This window comes from Lasioglossum baleicum, chromosome 14 (assembly GCF_051020765.1).
Source record: "Lasioglossum baleicum chromosome 14, iyLasBale1, whole genome shotgun sequence".
NCBI lineage: Eukaryota > Metazoa > Arthropoda > Insecta > Hymenoptera > Halictidae > Lasioglossum > Lasioglossum baleicum.
The window spans coordinates 4,403,030-4,426,615 of NC_134942.1; the positions used below are offsets into that span (position 1 = coordinate 4,403,030).

General features: G+C 43.4%; 1 protein-coding gene across 1 annotated transcript; it reads left to right on the forward strand.

Annotated features, from left to right (window-relative positions):
• Positions 1 to 1,715: 1,715 nt before the first annotated feature.
• LOC143215891 (fatty acid synthase-like) lies at positions 1,716 to 23,419 on the forward strand. The gene is made up of 37 exons (XM_076438485.1): positions 1,716 to 1,926; positions 2,016 to 2,215; positions 2,911 to 3,264; positions 3,685 to 3,929; positions 4,013 to 4,459; positions 4,540 to 4,672; positions 4,748 to 5,271; positions 5,385 to 6,842; positions 6,919 to 7,368; positions 7,439 to 7,791; positions 7,876 to 8,036; positions 8,318 to 8,530; positions 8,603 to 8,858; positions 8,934 to 9,012; positions 9,098 to 9,153; positions 10,763 to 10,867; positions 12,934 to 13,036; positions 13,097 to 13,129; positions 13,209 to 13,455; positions 13,535 to 13,785; positions 13,900 to 14,131; positions 14,824 to 15,242; positions 15,716 to 16,009; positions 16,087 to 16,294; positions 16,390 to 16,550; positions 16,625 to 16,942; positions 17,025 to 17,530; positions 17,664 to 17,968; positions 18,052 to 18,450; positions 18,741 to 19,774; positions 19,873 to 20,114; positions 20,194 to 20,890; positions 20,974 to 21,805; positions 21,897 to 22,369; positions 22,466 to 22,720; positions 22,835 to 23,086; positions 23,167 to 23,419. Exons 2-37 carry the CDS (start codon positions 2,047 to 2,049, stop codon positions 23,356 to 23,358), a joined length of 12,456 nt encoding a protein of 4,151 aa, XP_076294600.1. The 5' UTR covers positions 1,716 to 1,926; positions 2,016 to 2,046; the 3' UTR covers positions 23,359 to 23,419.
• The last annotated feature ends 167 nt before the right edge of the window (positions 23,420 to 23,586 follow it).

Sequence of the window (23,586 nt, forward strand, 5' to 3'; positions counted from 1 at the left end):
TCGCATTATTTATTCATTTTATTGCCCAACAAATCTTGCGTTGAGTAACTTCCGTAACATCCCCGGTGAAGTATATAAGCGCGAAGAATATGTTCTCCAGTTGAGTCATCGTACTGGAAACTAATACATATTGACATCTACTTTTCTACGAGAAGAGACAGATCGATTGCATTCATATTTGTAGCCTGTCTGTAGTATTGAACAAATAAATAACTGTTGCTTTTTGAGGTACAACTACCGACGCATTGTGTATTGATTATTTAATGTAGTAAAATCATTGATAATCACCGACTAAAAAATAAATTTAGTTCTCCTTCCCTTCCTTCTCAGAAATTAGCAAGAATTTTTACTAAAAATATCAGATGGCAGATATTGTGGCAACGAGGATTATTATAAACTTGAAACAGCCAGAAATAATAAATTTATCAATTATTATACTAGACTCCGGATTTTATGCATTTATAACAAAAATGAGCAAGTGCAATATTTAAAACAGTGAAAATATTAAAAGCCTTTAATAGTATCAATACATTATTTTCACTACATTACAATTATTAGTGAAGAATGTAAATTTATATTTAGCTCCTGCGTATCGCAATTGATGCACATTTGTGTCCCCGACAGCACAGTCTGCCCGAGCCCACCGTCGGACCCAGCTAGCCGAGCCCCAGCCCGACACGTTACGGGCTAACGCAATGCTTGGCTCAGCGTTGAGACCAAATCAGGACGATTTAGCCTGGCCCCTGTGCACAAAAGGGCGCGATTTTCACCTGCCGGGGGCTCGAGCCCAGAGCCTGACGGCCGGGCTGGGATTCAGCCTGTTTTTGAGAGGGCAGCACGGTATCACACTAATGTGGCCAATCAGTGCTTCGATTGGGCCCAACTTTTCTCGCGCATGCGCGACACAGGGCGGGTCGCATCAATGTGGCAGTACTTTGCAAATGCGTAGCAGTCTCCCTTGTTACCGACAAAAGTATAATAAGTTAATAAATAAGACCTTTGAGGGCGATTGCTGCCTAGATTGACCTTTATTTGGCGTTTTTGACTACTGAAAAAACCCGTGTTTGTATTATCACGCAATGAGAACGCGAATCCCGCACCCTTGCAATCTTGCAAATCGGCTGAATCCTAGCCCGGCCGGCAGGCCCTGGGCTCGAGCCCTCGGCAGGCGGAAAACGCGCCCTTTTGTGCACAGGGGCCAGGCTGAAACCGAGCCGGTGTGCCGTCGGGGAACTTTTTATTTTGATGAGAATGATCTCTTTGAAATCAGAAATTGAACAACGTAATCTGTAGCGCAGTAGGTATATTTGTGTAAAAATATTCGGAAAAATTCTCTGTGCTCATATCACACAGAAAAATCGATTTTTACTATCGTAGAATAGAAACTATTAAATATTTATTATACCTGATTATACGCGCGCAAATGATTTATGCTGAGTTGCCCATAAGACATCGTCTAACAATAAGCAGCGGCAAGAATCTTCTGAAGCAGACAACTCTCGCGCGTGAACATGATTGCACACTAGATACATATACAATGTATGTGAATGTATGTCGTAATGTTCGTTACACTGTCCATTTCCGTAAGTATCCTTCTTTATAACTTTTTGATTGAACAGGTTGTCGATGTCGGCCAACTTTCTGATTCAAATAAAACCGCCACACGTTGGCGGAAGTGGCGCTATCTGCCGTAACCACATTTACTCGTTCACCGGGTTCATCGGCGTCAAACAGATATTTGAATTGGAAACATGGAGTTTGACTCGGAACCGTTACGTACGCGGCGTACGTAGTTGAATATTTCTCTACAATGGATAACTGTCTACGACGTTCGTACAGTTCGTACGAATATTGAAATCGTTCGTGATCGTTTATATCGTCTGATCCAAGTCTGATCATCACGAATTTCGAAGGGCGGGAGTCTTGGTAAGTTCCCTTTAGCTCCCATGCATCGTCTCAAGTGTGAACGTCTGTTGTATATATTTACTATTTCTCTCGAATCAATTCTTATTCAGACAGAGACAGAACAATAAATGAAAATCGAGAATGGAGGATCGTTACAAAAAAGGTAGCGTAAGGAAGTGTCGACTGTCCTCCAAATATGAGGTACAAGAACCCGAAAAAGTGGAAGGAGCCGAGTGCTCCGCGAAAGAGGAGAGACTCGAAAAGAATCTGAGAACTTCTAGATGTGACCTGACTATTCTAAGAAGTCTAGGTAAAGAGCATGCGTTTTAATGTATCTTATTGAGTCATGTTACTTCTGTAACTTGTACTGTACACAGCTGAAAAAAAAGTTCCATTCGAAGACTATATAGTTTTGCTATTGGCCAAAGTAACCATATTAACGAATTGAACTGTTGTATCTTGCTACACGTATTTTAATTAGAGCTGTTACTTATGAGATATTTAGGTACACGGGTGCTCGGGTGCCTCACGGGTAGACGGCGGATTTTATGCACTTATGACAAAAATGAGTAGGTGTAATTTAAAATAGTTATATTATTTTCAACCCACTAAACATTAAGATAGAAAATAAATCTCTATTTCACTCCAGTTCATTGCAATTCAGGTAGAAAATTTTTATTTTTCATAAAGATCCGTTGTCTACTCACGGGTATTCACGTAGCTGGGTATTTCGCGTACCTCTGTAAAGGTACTAGCTCGAATTCAAATTCGATGCAAGTTTAATCTTCAGTTAGTCGCATGGGGTCATGATAGTTTTGATGTCTTTATAAATGCGTAATTCCTATCATAAAATGTTAACAGAGACCTAACTAATGTAAACAAATAATTAGAACTAAAATTTTCAAGCAATTTTGCACAAATCGAGGTGCGAGTAACTAAAGGTTAACGCAGAAAACCTGATGTAATGATTACACTGCAATAGTATGTATGTTGCTTCAATTATAGGCAGTGAAACAGCGGATCGCACATCCGATACAGAAGATCCGTCGAAGGATCCGCAAAAAGATTTCCCCTCCATCTTCGAGTTCAAATTTCACAAACGTCATTCTGCTCAATTCGAGAAATTCTCCAAGGAAAAGGCTGAATTGGAAGGACAGTTAGATAGCAAGAAGAAAGAGCTCCAGGAGAAACAGAAAATGATATTTAATCTTCAAGGGAAAGTCGGTCAGTTGGCTCAATTGGAAGCTAAGCTGGAAGAGAAAACAAAAAGATTGGAAGCTTTTAGTAAAGAAAGAGATATATTGGAGAGGGAATTGGTTACAACAAGATCGGAAGTGTCCGGAATAAAAAGAACGCTAGGTAAATCATTAATCGTAACGCGTGGTTTAATCCTAATATGTTTAAAAGTTTTAGCAGATAATCTCTACTGGCAACTGTATGTTTAATTTAAACATATATAGATCATGGAATTCTTTTTAACTGGCCCATGAGATTTTCCATTTCAATTAACATATATCACGTAGTTAATTAGTAGTGCTTTATCGTTAGACTGCGTATTTTATGTATTTATAACTGAAATAGATAATTAAGAAAACATATATAAAAGTATCTGTTTCTTGGAATTGATATAGCACCCTTTTATTTTGCATAAAGATCCGCAGTCTACTTATTATCAGTAATAAATTGTGATGTTTCTAAATATTGTAGTGACTATAGTTTGTAAGATCGTTTTATATTACGTAAATACACCGAGATACAATGAGTGTACTGTGCTGGCAGAGTTAGAACGGCAGGAGAGGAGAGATTTAGAGACAAAGGCCCTTAGTCTGATAAAAGACGCGAAACGGAAATGGGAAAACGCGGAGAAAGACAAAGTTGCACAGCTCAATAAACACATAGAAGGCCAAACCGTGAGGATTACCGAATTGTGTACAAGCAACAATGAGATGAGTTCGAGATTACAGAGGACGGAATGCGAGTTGGAAACTACGAATGCAGAGTTGCATAAGCTTAGGGTATTTCAGGTTTGTATCTTCTATAAACGACCAGTAACAAAACGTCAATTCTAGTAATATTAATAGATCGTTGATTTGATGTTTCTTATCAGATGCAATATAAAGAATCTCTAGCGAAAACTAGGGAACTTAGCAGGCAAAGCGTACAAGGTGTTGAAACTAAGCTCGAGGAGATAGCATCTCGAGCGCACAATCAGCTGGCTGAGTTAAGAGCGAAGTTAGACATAGAAACAGCGAAGAACACAGATCTAGAGGCTAAATTGAGAAACGAACAGGATTCCAATCACTGTCGTCAGTCGAGATTGAACGTTGCTTTGGAGCTGGCGCAAAATGAGTTGAAAGACTGTCAGGAACAGTTGCGCAGCATACAGGCCACGATACCTGTCCGGGATGCTGAGATAGACACTTTGAAGAAACAATTGCAGGAGAGAGCGAAACAATTGGACAACGCTATAACGTCCGAACAAATGGTGCCCACGTTGCAAGAGCAACTGGAGAGGTCGAAACTTGAGAACGAACAGCTGAAGCAACAATTACAAGTGCATAATCAATACTAATTTTAATCACGACCGATAATATAAGCTTAAACATTTGTACTGACGCGAATATTGTTTTATAGGTAACGAAGTCCGACCTGAGCGAAACTATGCTGAATTTAGAGCACAGCGAAGCTCTCGCGATGAATCTGGAACAAGCTGCACAGGACAAGATCGCGTTACAGAGAAGGTTGCAGGATTCGTTACAGAAAGAAGGTGCCATTCCCGGAACGAATTAACGGTAGTTTGTCAGCGAGTAAACTGTAATAAACATTTTTCAATCGCTTTCAGACGAACACCTGCGGAAAGTTGGTAACTTGGAAGAATTGCTGAGGCGATTGGAACAGAGCGTGACCAAGTTGGAAGCAGAGAATGCCACCCTGAAAATGGAAACAGAGCAAACCAGTGCCAGCCTCAGCGTTGGTCCGAAAATAGAGATCAGAAGAGTCGATACCCATGCAGAAGAAAAGGTGGAGAAATTAGAGCAAGAAGTCCAGACGATGAGGGACACTTTGAACGCGGAACGACAGACGGCGAAACAAGCGCAACTCAGTTTATGGAAGAAAGAGAAAGAATTATCGGATGCGAATTTGGATAAAAGAATCGCTCTGAGAGAAAGTAAAAGGGCGGACGACAGAATCAAAATCTTACAAGAGGAGAAACAAAAGATATCGGAGAAATTGGATCACAAGATAAAGGAGGAGGAAGAGAGATCCAAGAAGCTTCTCAAGGAATTGGATAGCGCGAAAGCATCGTTGAACGATATAACGAAAGAATCTTCGCGAAATAGAATGCAGGCTGATTCCGCTCAAAGAGTAAATATCTTTCAAGATTCCGTATTTCCGAATGCTATTAAATTAATATCACGCGTCACTTGATTTCATTAATGTTACTCATATTGTTTATATTCTTCTGTTTCGGTATATAGGCCTTAACTCAGGCTAACCATCAAATAGAAGAGCTTCAATCCTCTAGCGCTTCGTTGCGCCGAGAATTAGACGCGGCGCGCAAGCAGTGCCGGACCGGTCAAGACAGAGTGGACAATCTGACCACAGAGAACAGACATCTGTCGCTGAAGATGGCCAAGCACGCTGAAGAGACGAGCGAATTGGACACGAAAATACAGAAGCTGGAGCAAGAGATCAAAGGCAACGAGCTGAACACGCAGCTTCTCAAGGAGACGTGCACCGTGTTGGAGGAGCAGCTGATGGATTACGAGAGATTGACGAGCGATCACGAGACACGGGAGAATATACTGATCCAAGACAAGATGAAGCTGCAGAGAGACCTAGAGACAACGGAGTCGAAGCTCCGCGAAGCGCTCGCCGCTCAGAACGAAGAGAGATCGTTAAGATTGGCCGCCGAGCGAAACTTGGAGAGACTGGAGTCCGAAACCAGCGACATAGAGAGCGAGAGGAACGGCTTGGTCGCCCAGAGAGATCAGTACAAGAGGCTGGTGCAAGAACTGAATGGCCAAGTAGAACAATTGACGACCAAATGCGACGATTTAGAGTGCAATCTATCAGAAATGACACGTACTTTAGAAATAGCGAAAGCTGAGTCGAGAGTAGTCAAGGAAGAGAGCAGCCAGCACTTGACGCGGTTCCACGAGCTAAAAGAGGCGAACTTTGCGTTGATGAACGATCTGCAAAACAGCGTGGACCAAGGCCAAGAACTGAGGATGAGGATCTCGGAGCTGGAGAGTATCTTGGAGGAGATGAGACAATTCTATCAGGAGAGAGAGGTGAAAGCGGAGAGCACTAGACAGCAGCAGACCAAGTTGATAGACTATCTTCAGTTGAAGCTGGAAGAATGTAGCAAAAAGAAGAAAACGGTGTGCGATAAGATTCTCGGTATCAAACAGAAAGAGAATATACCGCCGAGTGGGTGTGGAATGCCTGTTGGCTACCGAGAGTTGGAGAACCAGTTGGCCAAAGAGCGAGCAAAGGTGAAAACGTTGACCGATCAACTGTTAGCGTTGAAAGCGGTGCACGCTTCTGTTTCTGCTCCAACCTCACCGACAGCACCGGAGTTGAAAACTCCGTACGCGGCCGATCAGCCGACCAACACGTTTTCCAGACGTTTGTCGCCACAAAGGATGGGTCACAATATTCCCCATAGATTCGACGTTGGTTTGCCGATGCGAGCAGGTAAATGCTCCGCTTGTCTGGACTCGATTCAGTTCGGCAAACGAGCTGCCATTTGCAGCGAGTGTCAGGTGATGACACATCTGAAATGCGCTGTCACCGTTCCTGCTACCTGTGGTTTACCCGGAGGCTTCGCCAAACAGTTCGGTAAAAGTTGGAGGAACAGCGACGAGAGCTTGTCCTCCATTTCTGGAAGCGTTCAAACTTTAGCCATCGACCAACCAGATAAACCTGACACAGTATGTTGATACATATCCTGTATAACTTGAGCTATAGAAAATACGTAGATCTGTAACGATTCATGTAATTTTTAAGGATGTGTGCGACGTTCAAACTAAGAAGGACAGTCGCGTCTCCATGGAAGGATGGGTGAAGGTTCCGGAGCGCTCGAAGACCTGTTGGGAAAGGAAGTACCTCAGATTAGAGGGAACTTCCTTGTGCACCTACGAGCACCAGCCCTCTGTTGGAATGGCTCCCATAAATCGTCTGGAGTTATCCGAGAACGATGGGTTCACCGTTTCCGACAATGTACAGCAACCGGACGTGATGGGCACGGCGAAATCGGACTTGTCGTTTATATTTAGGATAGAATCGAACTCGTCGACCACCTGTTGGCCTACTTCGCGGTTAGATGTAATGGCTCTGAGCCAAACTGATAAGAAAAATTGGTCGAAAGCACTAAAATCCGTTACTAGTCAAAGTTATTCGAGCAATGGTCACAAAGGCGAAAAATATTCGACTATACTAAGACTAGAAAAGAATCAAGTAAGCGGTCTGTTTAGATTCGTATCGACACCTGTGTATTGTAGATTCGCTAATGGTTAATCCCTTTTAGTTGGACTTGAACTGTGCAGTCAATTTAAAGGAAGAGAATGTACTGTTATTGGGCGCTGAAGAGGGCCTGTTCTCGTATCGCGGCGCCAAGTCGCGGACACTTACGGCGATAAGGGGGGTGAAGAGGGTCCACCAGTTAACTTTGCACCCTCACTTGGGCATAGCTTTAATGATAGCTGGTGAAAACAGGCAATTAGTATCTTGTAGTCTAAGACAACTGAAGAGCAACGCGATAGCCGCCGAGTGCTCCAGGCCAGCGATCACCACCAAACCGGTTCTAACCGGTACCGACAGCTGTCATCTGTATCAATTGCAGGGGGATATGCTCTGCGCTGCAACCGCTTCCCACGTAATGTACGCTGCAATTACGTAACACCATCCAAGTTTTAAGACATAATAGCAGACATTAACGCCGACATTCACTGCCGAAACCTATAGATTACTTAAATGGTACACCGAAGAAGATGTCGGAGAATTTGTTGGTGTCCGCGAGCTTGAGACTTACGAGCCATGCAGTTGTGCCATATTTACCCAGAACGTTCTCATCGTGGGATGCAATAAATTTTTCCAAATAGACCTTAAGAATTACTGTGTCGATGGTACGGAATATATGCAACTAGCTGTTCCTAATGATTAGCCTGCGGATCTTTATGCAAGATAAAAATGTTTTGCAGTGATTGTGGGAAGCAGGAATAGCATAAAAATTGATTTCATCCCTTAACGAGTTTGCTACATTAAAAGCAACATTATAACATCCTTAAATTTTTTAAATCTTTTACTGTTTTATATTTCACCCAACGAATTTCTTCATAAATGCATAAAGATCCGCAGTCTACTAATGATAAACTGTTAATATTTATAATACTCAACATCGTTGCAGAATTCCCCGAGGAAGACGACAGTTCGGTGAAAGCTGCGTTGTCCGGCGTAGCCAAACTAGGTATCTTCCCGGTCTGCGTTCTAAACGTCTCTCTTGTACCTGGAAAAGTGGAGCTGTTGCTCTGCTACAACGAGTTCGGCATGTTCGTGAACGAAAACGGTCAGAGAACTCGAGCCGTTGATCCCTCGTGGAACCATTTGCCTTTCGCTTTCGGTAAACTACATCGACATTATTTTTGTCGACGACTTCGCACACCTTCTAACTAATCTTCTACCTTTCTCGCAGCCTTCCGTAAACCCTACCTGTTTATTATTCACTTCTCATCGGTGGAGATCGTAAAACTCACTTCCGACTCGTACACCACGCCGACGAATACTCCGGAGCGAACGTTGATCGAATTATCCAGTCCTCGTTATTTGGGGGTGGCTGGAACAAAAGGAATTTATCTGGCAACAGTGAACTCTTTCTTGGAACTACTCAGGGTGAACGGTTCTTCGAATCTACCGGAATCCAATGGCAGCCTCACTAGTCTAGACACGTTGTACGTGATTATATTTTATACTTCTACAAAGGCAAAACATTTTGCTGTATTTTATGCGACCTCTTTTGTTTGCAGAGATCAAGACGATGAAAGCAGTTCGGAATTTAGTTTCACGTCGAGCTTAATGGAAACTTTGGACGGCCCCGGGAAAAAAGTACATTTCGCCGGCGTTCCCAAATATTGAGATATTTTTTCTCCGGCGAACTTAAGCGTTCATTCATGTTTTCGTACGTTTCTAGGAGTCGCAAAGAAAGCCGAGAGAAAGACTGCAAGTATTTGATGACCGTACAGGACAGTGAATCACAGAGAACATTCGACAGGCGAAATTAATATAATACATTTCATTTCATTTAATGTAGTTTAATTTATACGTATTCGTTAATGCTGTCACCAACGCATAATCGACGTGTGAATATTTAAATATTTCTCACAGTCGTTTCGAGAGGTTCTCACGTACTTACGCTGCCATTTCATTATTTTTCAATATCATTTCCATTTTTTTCTATCACGAGGACGTAACTGCAGAGTCAGATCTCAGATATTTGCTACGACGAAGAATTCGTACGTTACCACGTAGTATTAGCCCACCAAATTACATACTTTTATACGCGCAGTAAAAAAGTAATTATTTTTCTTTACTTGCCACGAGCTTTTGTTTCACCGGACTGAGTACTGCCTGTTTCCACGAGGCAGATTCGATAATCGATTATTTAATGCCGGTGGCTCAATCTAGGATTATATTAATTATATCGACAATATTATAGAGATGCAACGATAATAATATATTCTTGACTGTGTCAACAAAATTTTGTAGTTCAACGTGGAGCACTTGTTTATCCACAGAATAAAGATTTTTACGGAACTCATCTCTGACTACGTATTTAAAACACATCAACAAGGGCTTCCTTCTAGTTCTACAGGGTGACGCAAAATCAGGGCCGGTGTGAAGTTTTGTGGGGCCCGGTTCAAACATTGTGCGGGGCCAGAATACACATTCAAATCCTATACTTAAATGTCACAAGAAGGAATTATTTATTATAAGTACAAAGGATGTTACATATACTTTTTGTAAAATACATATTACATAATTTTTCTCGCTTTTTCCGTCGCAAAATCTTTGATTACATCATCAAAATTGATCTAGGTGCACGGTAGTGCACCAGCCAAGTTCTTGCACTACCTCCTTTTACACGAAACAATTTAGCCGTTTTTTAGAGGCTTATAACTCGGCACTGGAGGCAGATGGAGAGATGTAATTTCGTACTGTTGTTAAATGCTATCATGTCTCAACATTGACAAAACATTAATCTTCCAACATTAGTAGGTTCCGAGATATAGGACTTCAAAATTCGTTAAATTTGTCACTGACTGACTGACTGACTGACAGATCATCAAAACCTTTTGGGTACTTCGCATTGACCTACACGCTTGAAATTTGGCACACAGGTCTACCATAACAAACCATCGAAGGAATAATTGTCAAAGTTTGAAATTTTACACCTTAAAGGGGTGGTTTCCACACATACCCGAATATTCAATCTACTATACAGGGGGTCTTGCAAAATGTCTGAGGAGTTTTCGTAGACCGCGGGGCCTTTTAAAACGCGAGGCCAGGTTCCGGTGACGCGCTGAACCTGCCTCGCGCCGGCCCTGCGCAAACTGATGTGTCTGGTTTGAATTGTTTATAACTTTTTTAATTTTAGAGTGAAATAAATATAAATATTGGAAAAAAATATAGTGTACAGAAGAGGAATTTTATTGAACTAGACGCGAAAGATTACATCCCGCAAATGGTGGCCATTTTCTGCTTGACACATTCGTGCTCTTTCTAACACATTTTCCATGACTTTTCGCAAAACTTCAGGTGTTATTGCACGGATTTCATTGCGAATATTGGTTTTCAGTTGGGGAATGATCGCTGGCTTATTGACGTACACTCGCTCTTTCAAATACGCCCAAAGAAAACAGTCGGGAGCGGTTAAGTCCGGTGAACGCGGTGGCCAGTTGAAGTCACTATTGCGCGAAATAATGCGTTCGCCGAAGACGTCTCGTAACAAAATCATTGTTTCTCTTGCAGAATCTGTTGTGTATCTTTCCATATTAAATTCTAGAAGCCTTGTTTACAAAATTCTGAAAAAGAAATTGAAAAAATGTTGAAATAAAAAAGTTATAAAGAATTCAAACCAGACACATCATTTTGCGCCACCCTGTACTTATTAATTCTTTTTAGATTTAAGCAAATATGTATATGTATTAAGAGAAATTTTTATTACAAGTAGAATTCGCCACATAAGGAGCAGGAAAATTTAACTTGCATAAATATTTTCGTACTACAAGTGGTGTGTGTATATAGATTATATTAAAAACTTTACCTAAGGTATTGCAATCAGTGGCGCTAACGGAGTGTCTATTTATGCAGAGTAATGCGACTTCCGGCAACCCTTGACTTTCGCGTAGTCAACACATCGAAGAATATTCATTGGATCAGACGACGCGTTTCAAAAACACTCATTGTCAAGCAACGACGAATATTTAATTATTCTACCGTCAAGTTCAGCGGCCTATCGGGGGAGCGGCTGATCTTTCCGTTAGGGTGTTTTGAATTTCGGGAGCGGAAGTTTCCATAGGTGAGCAAAATGAATTGACCCATAATATATATGTACACTGCTGTGCAAAAGAAAGACGCACCCGGCCATAATTAATAGAAAACCGTAAAAAATCAAACAAGATCACAGTAAGTTTTGAAAAAGGATTCCGCTGTTCAATTAAATTATTCTGAGGATATGTGTTATTGCGGATTATCTAATACTTTAAATGCAATAAATCAATCATTGTACAATACAATTTCTACATAAAGATATTGTTTGTCATTATATCTTACAATTATATATGTATACTGGGTCAGGGCCCGCTCCAGCGGTTACGACGCCCTGGGCAAAAAGACAAATTGCCGCCCCTTAAGAACAGTGGCGCACCCAGGATTTAAGCACCGAGTTGAACAAAATCACCTTTCTTTTTTTTTATTAGCAAAAATGTCAACGGTAGCCTGAAATTTTCTATTAATTGAGTATTAAAAACATCAATATTTTTCTCACACTTATATATACAGCCAAAATGACGCCCTTATATTTCGATATTTTGCCGCCCCGGGCCAGAGTTGTGCTAATTCAATTACATTGTATTTCAATTAATAGTAATTCAATTACTAAGTATTTTAATCAGATTTGCAATTGAAATACAATATAATTGAAACACAATGTAATTGAAATACAATGTAATTGAAATACAATATAATTGAAATGCAAGTTATAATTGAATTACAGTATAATTGAAATACAATATACTTGAAATACAATATAATTGAAACACAATGTAATTGAAATACAATGTGTAATTGAAATACAATATAATTGAAATACAATATAATTGAAATATAATCTAATAAAAATACAGCTCTCCAAATTATAGCCCAAAACTTGGAAGAACTTGCGATATATTTTTATATTTTTCTTTCATATACAGTAACCGCGGGTTTACTGTCCAACAGCCGTGTTCTGCACGGACAGTATTCCCGCAATGACATCATTTTTTTCACAATGTAACACCAATATTTAATCTTCTTTAATTTTCATGATTATTTTATGGAACTTTCGCCAACATATTCGTGGCATTTTTCTAATGCAAAATGGTACCAAACACGATATAATTTCAACTGTATTTAGTGATATAATCGACGATGAAAGTTTCGAACGCAACGAAGAAAAGCGTATTGGAAAGAAAGAGACGCGGTTGTCGAGTCAATGTGTCGTGTTCACACCGATATACCCGAGCCGAGAAGATTCGGAATCAGCGCAAAAAACTCTATCAGAAGGACCCAACAGTATATTGAAAACAAATTTGGTGTTGGACAGTGTAATCGGAGCTTGAAATAGAAAACAGGGAAAATGCTGAACACAAAATCACCATTTTCAATCAGCTACGATCTTTTATAGAAATTTTTCGGTCAAAGTCACACGGGGGCAAGCTTGACCACCATCGGGTTCAATCGATGGAATTCTCAAAGGTCATTATGCAGATCACCACTCAGGAATATTCAGAGAAGGACCGCTAGGCCCCATTTAGTGGGGACGATCATGGTTATAAAAAGCCCTTGCACATTTTGTTCGATCTTGAGTCGCGTGAGTGGTCCTCCAGTGTTGATTAGGTGACGTTCCCCATTGACTAACTCTTACTGTCAGTCACTGAACCAGAAGCCCTCTGGTCTGTTCGCGGTGCGGATTCGAATTGCATAGTTTGATCTCCCACTGCGAATATCGAGTTGAACGGAATCGCGGCTCGGTGGTTCCGTGATCGTGGATCATCGGTGATCAATTTGAGCATCGATCAAGAAAGAGGACCGATCGGGAAAGAAAGATGTCGGTACCAAACTCGCGCAAGATGGACTCGTCGAGTTACGTTGCACCGGCACCTGGCGAAGAAGTGGTCATCACGGGTATCGCCGGTCGCTTCCCGGAGAGTGAAAACGTGCAGCAACTGAAGGACAACCTGATGAACAAAGTCGACATGATCACGGACAACTATGTTCGGTGGCGACTAGGTGACGCTCTGAAGTTTTGCAGAAATTCATTGGAGGAGTTGGAGCACGTCTCCAGAGTAACAATGTTTCTTTGGAACAGATCACGCTGAAATACCGCGAGACGGTGGCAAGGTGAACAATATGGAAAAGTTCGACGCAATCTTCTTCGGCGTCCACTACAAACAGGCTCATACCTTGGACCCAATGTGCAGGACGCTGCTGGAACACGCGTTCGAGGCTATCGTTGACGCTGGGGTGAACCCCAGGCAGCTACGGGGAACCAACACAGGGGTCGTTATCGGATCTTGTATCAGCGAGTCGGAGAAGACTTGGTTCTACGAAAAACTGCAGGTGGATGTCACGTGATCTATTCAGTTTTCGAACTGAACAGATTGGACAGAACAACACAGATATTTTCAGTTTGGAATTTTTCTTGTTCAATTGTTGGATGTCTGTATCTTGTAGGCAAACGGGTTCGGCATCACCGGATGCAGCAGAGCTATGCTAGCGAACAGGATCTCCTACTTCTTCGGACTGCACGGGCCTTCCTACGCGATAGACACTGCTTGCAGCTCGAGTTTGGTCGCGTTGGATCAGGCTTACAGGTTGATCCAGACCGGAGTCTGCGATCAGGTGATACTGGGTGGCTCGAACCTCTGTCTGCACCCCTACGTGTCTCTCCAGTTCGCGCGTCTCGGTACGTACAGTACTGTCGATGCGACATAAACGGCCTTTCAATAACAGCGATAGAGCTTTGAATTGAAATAAGACGAAAAATACATTGTACTTGAATACAATATCATATAAATAACCACCACGATTGCGTTTGGTGGAGTGAATACGATAAACCCGATTTTCGATGACTGCAGCTATAAATCAGATCGTATCGCACTGATAACACAAATTGTACAATGAAATCAACATTTATTGTACTATGAATTCATTAATAAATAAACCCTAGAATTTAACCGTGTTTGCTTTAAAATCATTAACAGATTGTGGTTTATTGGAATAAACAAGAGACTTAAAATGGCCCCACAAGAAAAATCATGGTGAGGTCAAGTCGTAAGATCCTGGAGGCCAATTGACAGTCGCATTTCTCAAATTTCAAATTGGGTTTGTCGTGTTCACTCCATCAAACGCAATCGTCGTGGTCATTTATATGACATTGTATTTCATGTATAATGCCATTCCGAATTTACTTTCAAATAAAGCAATGCGTACTAGATTATCTTCCGTATCTTTCGTTTTATTTCAATTCAAAGTTCTGTCGTTCTTATCGAATGATCCTTTAGTAACGCTTCGACAGGCTCCAACTTTAGACGAGGCGCTACAATACTTATCGACAAGAGCTAAAACGATCGAACTATATACGTGCTCGATGCACAGGTGTCCTGTCGACGGATTGCCGTTGTAAATCGTTCGACGCCAAAGCGAACGGCTACGTGCGCAGCGAGGCAATCAGCGTGATCTTCCTGCAGAAGGCGAAGGTTGCCAAACGAATTTACGCGACGGTGGTCTACACAAAGTCGAACTGCGATGGGTATAAAGAACAGGGGATTACGTTCCCTGCCAGCGCTATACAAAAGATGCTGTTGGAGGACTTCTACCGGGAGTGCAAACTATCCCCGACTATCTTATCCTATCTGGAAGCTCATGGGACTGGAACCAGCGTCGGTGACCCTGAGGAGCTTCACGCTATCGAGCAAGTCTTCGTGAAAAACAGAAGCTCTCCTCTTAGGATAGGTTCTGTCAAGTCAAATTTGGGACACACCGAACCTGCCAGTGGTCTCTGCTCTGTGGCCAAGGTATATTTGTAACTGTCATCCTGATTGTTAGACTGCGGAAGTTTATGTATTTTGCAATTTTCGATCTTTAAGAAGGGAAACCAAATACAATATTATTTTCAGTGGTAGTAGCCTTCATAGATCTGAAACATATCAAAATTTGACTAGATTCTGGCGAAGGGTATATTCTGGCATGTTTCGAAAATTTTCAGAAGCCATAAATGCATAAAGATCCGCAGTCTACTGACTGTAATCACTATAGCCCCCGGATGTTTATGCAAAATAAAAAGTTTCTGTACCAATTGTGAGATGGAGGAGCTAATATAAATTTATATTCTTCCTTAATAATTTCAATGTCTTGAAAATAACAACATTTCATGTTTTCACTGTTTCAAATTGCACTTGTTGATTTTTGTTACAAATGCATAAAATCCGGAGTCTAGTAATCAGAATCGACAGATGGTTGATCCACTACCGAACGAAAATTTGTCTAGATCGTGATTGCTATGGAGTCCGGCTTGATACCACCGAACCTGCACTTCAAGGACCCCATTCCGGGTATCAAGGGCTTCGAGGAAGGAACGCTCCAAGTAATCACGGAACCAACCCCATGGGACGGTGGTTACGTGGGTATAAACTCGTTTGGTTTTGGGGGCGCGAATGCGCACATTCTCTTGAAATCTCACACCAAGGAGAAGGTGAACAATGGTGCACCTGCCGACGACTTACCTAGGCTCGTAGCTATGTCTGGTCGAAACGAAGAAGCTTTGGATATTCTCCTGAATTATGTTAGTTGGATAAGCAAAACTATTAGCGATACTCCAGAGAGAGAGAGATAGTGGATAAGAAATAATTGATTTTGTAGGTGGAGAGTATACCAGTCGATGTGGAATTCGTTCGATTATTGCACGACGTTCATTCCGAGGACATAGCCGGTAACATGTTCAGGGGTTACACCATTGTTGGGTCGAAGGTATCCGAGAAGCCGCCTAGGGAGATTCAGGAATATCCTGGCATGAAGAGACCTGTCTGGTTCGTTTTCTCTGGAATGGGATCCCAGTGGCCTGGCATGGGTACTTATCGCCGTACATTGTTTGAAAGAGCAGTGTCTATAGGATCTGTAACTTGTACGATTTGTCCACTAACTTGACATTACCATTGGAACCAGGTGAATCGCTGATGAGATTCCCCATCTTCGCCAAAGCCATCCAGAAGTGCGACGCGGCTCTGAAACCCTTCGGCGTGGACATTGTCGACATTATCACGAACAAGGACAAGAAAACCTTCGACAACATTCTGAATTCGTTCGTGGGAATCGCCGCGGTGCAGGTAGAACTCGCACGGTTAAATGTTCGCGAACACCGATCGGGATTCGAGCACTCACAAATACATGATGATTGTAGATCGGTCTTGTGGATCTTCTGGTGTCTCTTGGCATCGTGCCGGACAACATAATCGGCCATTCTGTCGGAGAACTAGGTTGCGCTTATGCCGATGGCTGCTTCACAGCCGAGCAAATGATCCTTTCGGCTTATTCGAGAGGTCTTGCGTCTATCGAGACCAAAATGATTCGAGGATCCATGGCAGCGGTCGGCATGGGTTACGAGGATATCAAGGATCTCTGTCCACCGGATATAGAGGTGGCTTGTCATAACGGTCCAGACAGTTCTACCATCAGCGGTCCGGCAGAGTCTATGAAGAAGTTTGTAGCCGAACTACAGGTCTTTCATCAAAATAATACGATTTAGAAACAGAAATTAGAAGTTTTGTACATATCAATCTCAACAAAACAAAATCTTTCAGGCCAGCAAAATCTTCGCCAAGGAAGTACCGTGTAGTAATATCGCCTACCACAGCCGCTACATCGCAGAGGCTGGTCCGAAATTGCTCACGTACCTGAAGAAGGTGATCCCTGATCCAAAACCGCGTAGTCCCAAGTGGTTGAGCACTTCTGTGAGCCAGAACCAGTGGTCTTCACCGGCGGCACAGTTCTCCTCGGCAGAGTATCACACCAACAACCTCTTGAACTGTGTCTTGTTCGCGGAAACCGCCACGATGATTCCTGAAGACGCCATAGCCATCGAGATCGCTCCTCACGGTCTCCTCCAGGCTATCTTGAAGAGATCGCTGGGTCCGAACGTAACGAACGTCCCTCTAACGATGCGAGGCCACAAGGACAATGTAGAATACTTCCTGCAAGCTCTTGGGAAGCTGTACAATGCAGGCATACAGTTACAGTTGGCCAACATCTATCCGCCTGTAGAGTTCCCTGTTAGTCGCAACACACCGATGATCTCGCCACACATAAGGTTCATACCGATACACTATTATTTCAGTCCCATGACTAAGGACACTTCTTTTCGACGATAGAAAAAAATTGTTCGCGTCTTATTTAGTAAGAAACAATATTCGAACAATTTACTGAGAGGTGTGGTTTTTCAGATGGGATCACTCGAACGATTGGTTTGTGCCCGTTTACACGCAACGTCAGAAAATCACCACGTCGGAGAGAGTTCTCGACATCTGTTTGACAGACGAATTGTACGAATACATGGTCCACCATATAATCGACGGAAGGAATCTGATTCCAGCCACAGGATACCTGCTCTTGGTATGGGAGACAATCTCTCTGCTGCAGGGAAAGCTGTTCGACGAGGTATCCGTCGTCTTTGAAAACATTCGATTCGAGCGCGCCACTACCATCCCTAAGGATGGCACAGTCCAACTGACGGTCATGGTCCAGAGAGGTAAACGTCCATGATATTTCTTGAAACGAGAAGCGATGTCACATCGTCCGTTTTCTGAGAGTTAAACCAGTATGTATTTCCAGGGTCTGGCAAGTTCGAGGTATCCGAGGGAACCACGACCGTGGTATCTGGAATGATTCGCACGACAAACAATCCCGCGCAAGAGATGATCCGTACCGAACTCCTACCGGAAATCAATGACGACGAACCCTTGACCAACAATGATATATACACGGAACTGAAATTACGTGGCTACGACTACACAGGAATATTCAAAGGACTGAAGAGCGCCTCTATCAGGGGAACAAGGGGCCATATCCAGTGGAGGAAGAATTGGGCCGCTTTTCTGGACAGCATGTTGCAGATTAAACTGCTAGGTCTAGACACCAGAGCTCTATACGTGCCTACGGCTATAAGAAAGATGACGGTGGACGTCAAAGCCCATACCGACAAGGTCCGGAACTTCGGCGAGGAGAGTATCGGTACGTTGTCTCGAATAACATTTAAGAGATTTCTTTCAACCGAGACACTCGGTATAGATACACTGGGTGTAAAAACTATTCGTACACCTTTTAAAAACGAATAACTTTTTCAAAACCAAGCTGTTCCGTCCAATTTAAAAAAAGTTATTCGTTTTTAATAGGTGTACGAAAACTTTGTATATTAGAGATGGTGGTTTTGAACATGTACTAAAATAGGGATCTTTACTCTGTACATCTTAACAGAAGAGAACATATATGTAACCTTGATGTTCAACAAAACTAAATTGCAGATCTACCGGTCCATGTATACTCCGAGTACGACGCCATAGTCTCCGCGGGCGTGGAGATCCGTGGGCTAAAGGCGAATGCTATTCAGCGGCGCAAGGTCATGGCGGACCCTATTCTCGAAGAATACAAATTCGTGGCACACCGAGACAAGGCAGAGACCAGCCTCGAGGAGATGGTTATTATATCTTCCCAGGTGGCTTTAGAGTGCAGCTTACTGACCACCCCAAAGATACTGGAACTGATCGATCCCGAGGACAACTTGCCCGTCGAGGAAGTACTCACGCCTACCGTCCTCAAGGTGTTAGGCGATCAGCCGATGATTCGACCAAAGATGATGCTGGCAGCGAACGCGGAGAAGTACGAAAACCTGCCAGACCTCGAGAAGATTACCGTGGTAGAGCCGAACAAGTTGCCAGAGGACGGATCCATTTTTATGGCTGTCGCCTACGACATCTTAACGAAGGAGAGGCAACGTTACCTCGACCAGCTGATGCAGGCTATCGCCGAAGACGGGTTTATTCTGACCAAGGAGAGCATAGTGAACAGCGACACTTATTTGTACATTCGAGGATACGAACTGGCTATTGTGCTGGAGAAAAGCTACAAAGGCCAGACCCTGTTGCTTCTGAAGAGGTTGGAGAAAATACCCAGGATCACGGAAGTCGTTTACGTGAACAATAATGAATTCAGCTGGCTGAGTAAGGTGAAAGAAACGCTGAAGGCCCAGGAAGGGAAGAAGAGAAGCGAACGAGACACGAGATTAGTCCTGGTTGCTGAAGGAGACTTGGAGAATGGGGCTCTGGGCATGGTCAAGTGTCTCAGAAGAGAACCCTGCGGCGAAGTTGCGAAAACAGTGATCATACAGGATGAGAATGCTCCCAAGTTCTCGTTGGATGATCCGTTCTATTCCGACCAACTTGACATTGACATCGGCATTAACATTCTACGGCCAGGAAGGGTTTGGGGCACTTATAGGCATCTGCGTCTGCCACATCCGAAACCTATTCCTCTGCCTCATTGCTTCGTGAATATACCGGTATGTAAAAATGAGGGAAAAACGTGAAAAAGAAATAAAAATTGAAAAGTATTAGGTAATAACCGACCGGTGATACGTTAATAATGTTCGTTTAACAGGTGAGAGGAGATCTGAGTTCCCTTCAATGGACTGAGGGCAATATCAAACCGGATCCGAACAACGCAAACCTCATCAAAGTAATCTACTCTTCCTTGAACTTCAGGGACGTGATGTTGGCCACCGGTAAACTGATGCCTGAAGCCATCACGCAGAACAGAGAGCTGAACGAGTGTCTAATCGGCTTCGAGTTCAGTGGAATAGACACCACTGGACGCAGAATGATGGGTTTCGCTCAAAGCAGGTATGAGATCATTCCGAAATAAATGAATAATTCTTTTGAATCCCCCCTATACTCCTGGTCTAACTATCTGTCTCATCAGGTGTATATCGAACCTGATCGTTCCACTGACTCTGAACACGTGGACCATACCGGATAAATGGTCCTTGGAGGATGCAGCGACCATACCCGGTGCATACTTTACTGTTCTTTATGCGTTCTACTATTTTGGTAGAATAAGTAAGGGTGAGAAGGTTCTGATCCACGCTGGTAGCGGTGCTGTCGGTCAAGCTGCGATCAACATTGCCCTTTCCGAGAACTGCGAGGTCTTCACCACCGTCGGAACAGCGGAAAAGAGGAAGTTCATCAGGGAAACGTTCCCCAGCATCCCTGACGATCACATTGGTAACTCGAGAGACACTAGTTTCGAGCAAATGGTGATGCGAGAGACCAATGGCGAAGGCGTGGACATCGTCTTGAACTCATTGGCCGAGGACAAGCTCCTGGCATCGGTTCGGTGTTTGAAATACCGAGGCCGATTCCTGGAGATCGGTAAGTTTGACATGGCAGCGAACAACCAGCTGGGACTAGAGATCTTCTTAAAGGAAGCTAGCTTCCATGGAGTGATGATGGACGCTATGATCAGCGGGCTTTATAGGGATGTTCAGAAAAATGTGCACGACTTCATTGTCTCGCGAATAAACAACGATTGTATCAAACCTTTGGCTAGGAAGTGCTTCGAGAAGGATGAAGTGGAGGCTGCGTTTAGATACATGGCTGCTGGCAAGCATATAGGAAAGGTATTCGTCGTTCATTTTGTACACTACCCTTAGCAGGAGAGGAGGGATGATTTTCACCTGTGGACTCGTGTAATTGTTCTCAGATTCTGATCAAAGTGGGCAACGAGAAGGAACCGTTGAATACGCCAGTGCTAGGCTATCCACGCTTCCACGCTGCTCCGGACAAGAGTTATGTGATTGTTGGTGGCCTGGGTGGCCTTGGACTGGAGATGGCCGACTGGCTGGTAATCCGAGGTGCCAAGAACCTGGTGTTCGTCTCTCGCAATGGTATCAAGACTGGGTACCAGCGTATGAGGACGAGCGTCTGGAAATCGTACGGTGTGAAGGTCCTCATCATTTCCGGCGTAGACGCGTCGAAGAGTGACGATTGTGAGTTCATCCTTAAGTCCGCGGAGAAACAAGCTCCTGTGGACGGTGTATTCAACCTGGCAGCGCTCTTGAACGACTGTCTGTGCGTTGACCAGACGGAGCAGAGTTTCGAGGAAAGCATGAGGCCCAAGGCAGGCATCACCAAGCAGTTAGACTTACTCACGAGGACGATCTGCCCGAAGCTTCGTCACTTTGTCGTGTTCTCCTCCCTCTCCTGTGGAAGAGGAAGTCCTGGCCAGACTAATTATGGTATGGGCAACGCGGTGTTAGAGAGAATCTGCGAGAGGAGGGTCGAAGAAGGTCTGCCAGCCATGGCAATCGAGTGGGGAGCCGTGGGAGATGTTGGTCTGGCTGCCAAACTGCTTGAAGATAAGAAACAGCTCGTGGTCGGAGGGACCTTGCAGCAGAGGATATCCTCGTGCCTGGAAGAGCTGGACAAGTTCCTCTGTCATAGCCGTCCCATCGTGGCTAGCATGGTGGTAGCGGAGAAACGACCCAGCGCCAACGAAGCTAGTACTGTCCTCGAGGCAGTGATGGCTATTATGAGTATGTAACGATTCGCTAATCAATACATTGAAAACAAATATATGTCGTTTCACGTTATTGTTCATTTAATCAATCAATTTTCTCGATGCAGGCATCAAGGATCTTAAGAACGTAAGTCAGAGCTCTTCTCTAGCGGACCTCGGAATGGACTCCATGATGGCCGTGGAGATAAAGCAAACGCTAGAGCGCGATTTCGAAGTATGTCTGACCGCCCAGGACATCCGAGTCTTGAACATAGCCAAGCTGGTAGAAATGTCCGCGAAGGACACCAAGAAACAGACCAAGCAGGTTGCAAAAACTGTCACGAAGACAGAGAATTTGGTTGGCATGCAGTTGCTTATGAGGACAATGAACGTAGCTATCTTGAGCACCAATTACTGCGTTGAACTTCCGGTTAAATGCAAGGAAAAACAGAACGCCGTGTTCCTTGTTCCTGGTATCGAAGGAAGCGCTACAGTCTTCGCACCATTGGCGTCTGAATTGAAATGTCCAGCCTATGGCTTGCAGCTGGGAATATACGACACAGGCCTGACTATAGGAGAAATGGCAGACCGTTTGCTACCGGTACGTACGCCTAGGACCTTTTCAACTTCCCAAATCTGAAATGTTATGTGCAACTCTGGTTTGTTCCCTCGATTACAATACAGTGTCTTCTTTCAGTATGTCTTAGAAAAAAGTAAGAACCGAAAAGATTTCACCATAGTAGGGTATTCGTACGGGACGATGATAGCCATCGAACTGGTGAGGAGATTAGAAGCTCGAGGCTACGTCGGTCAGCTAATACTTCTGGACGGATCACCCGATTCTATGAAGACTATAAAGACGCAGCATCTCTACGCCACTACGGAGGACGCCTTCCAGAATAATCTCTTGGTCGGCATATTGGGCATTACCAATTCGTCACGAACCGAGGAGGTAAAAGCGGCACATTCAAATCTTAATCGCTAAAACTTTGAACTAGAAAACTGATTACTGAAACCCTGTCTTTCATATTTCGTATAAAGGCAAGTAATCGATGTGTTCTTGCAGTTCAAAATGGCGTTGACCAAACGCACCACCTGGGAAGAGAAACTGGAGACGCTACTCGAGTATACAGAAGCTGATGTACATAAAGTGTACACGCCCGAGGCGCAGAAAGCAATCGCCACGTTCATATACAAACGCTTACAGATATTAGACGAATATGATTGCGATGCTATGACCCCGCTGAGAACACCCATCACGTTTTTGAAACCGACGTTGGCCATACAAATGCCTGACGAGGCCTACGGTTTGCGCAAGGTAACACAACCGCGATGCATCAATCAATTAAGTCATCTTCAAACTCGTAATGGTGTTCGTCACTGTGAAATATTTTTCAGTTGACTTATGGAAGAGTAACCGTGGGGGAGATAGAGGGCAACCATTTTACCATACTTGATAACAAGAGGAGCGCGGCAGTGATTAACGGCGAACCCGTAGAGGACGAGTTCGTGTTCAAAGAGAGTCTAAAACTTATGTCGAACTCAATGGACGTAGAAGTCAAGAACATGTCCGCAATGAAATTGCACTGAAATTTTAGCCTACTTATCTTTGTACCGGTCATAAATAAATGAAATTGCATTGTCAATGTAACATCTTGCCGTATCTTTTATGCAGAGTCATCGTATCGTACACCAACGCTCAGACTATGTAAACTATGCAGCGAAATCGATTGTACTTCATCGATCGGACGTGTGCATAATTAACATTACACCTTGTGTACTCCTTATACTATTGTACCATAGCGAATAAATGTACCT

Bases quoted from the DNA above. Each gene is read 5' to 3' on its own strand.
- LOC143215891 (XM_076438485.1), top strand. From the start codon at position 2,047: ATGGAGGATCGTTACAAAAAAGGTAGCGTAAGGAAGTGTCGACTGTCC. The intron at 13,130-13,208 runs GTGCGGATTCGA...GTGGTTCCGTGA, and splicing joins AGCCCTCTGGTCTGTTCGCG to TCGTGGATCATCGGTGATCA. The intron at 16,010-16,086 runs GTTAGTTGGATA...TTGATTTTGTAG, and splicing joins TGGATATTCTCCTGAATTAT to GTGGAGAGTATACCAGTCGA.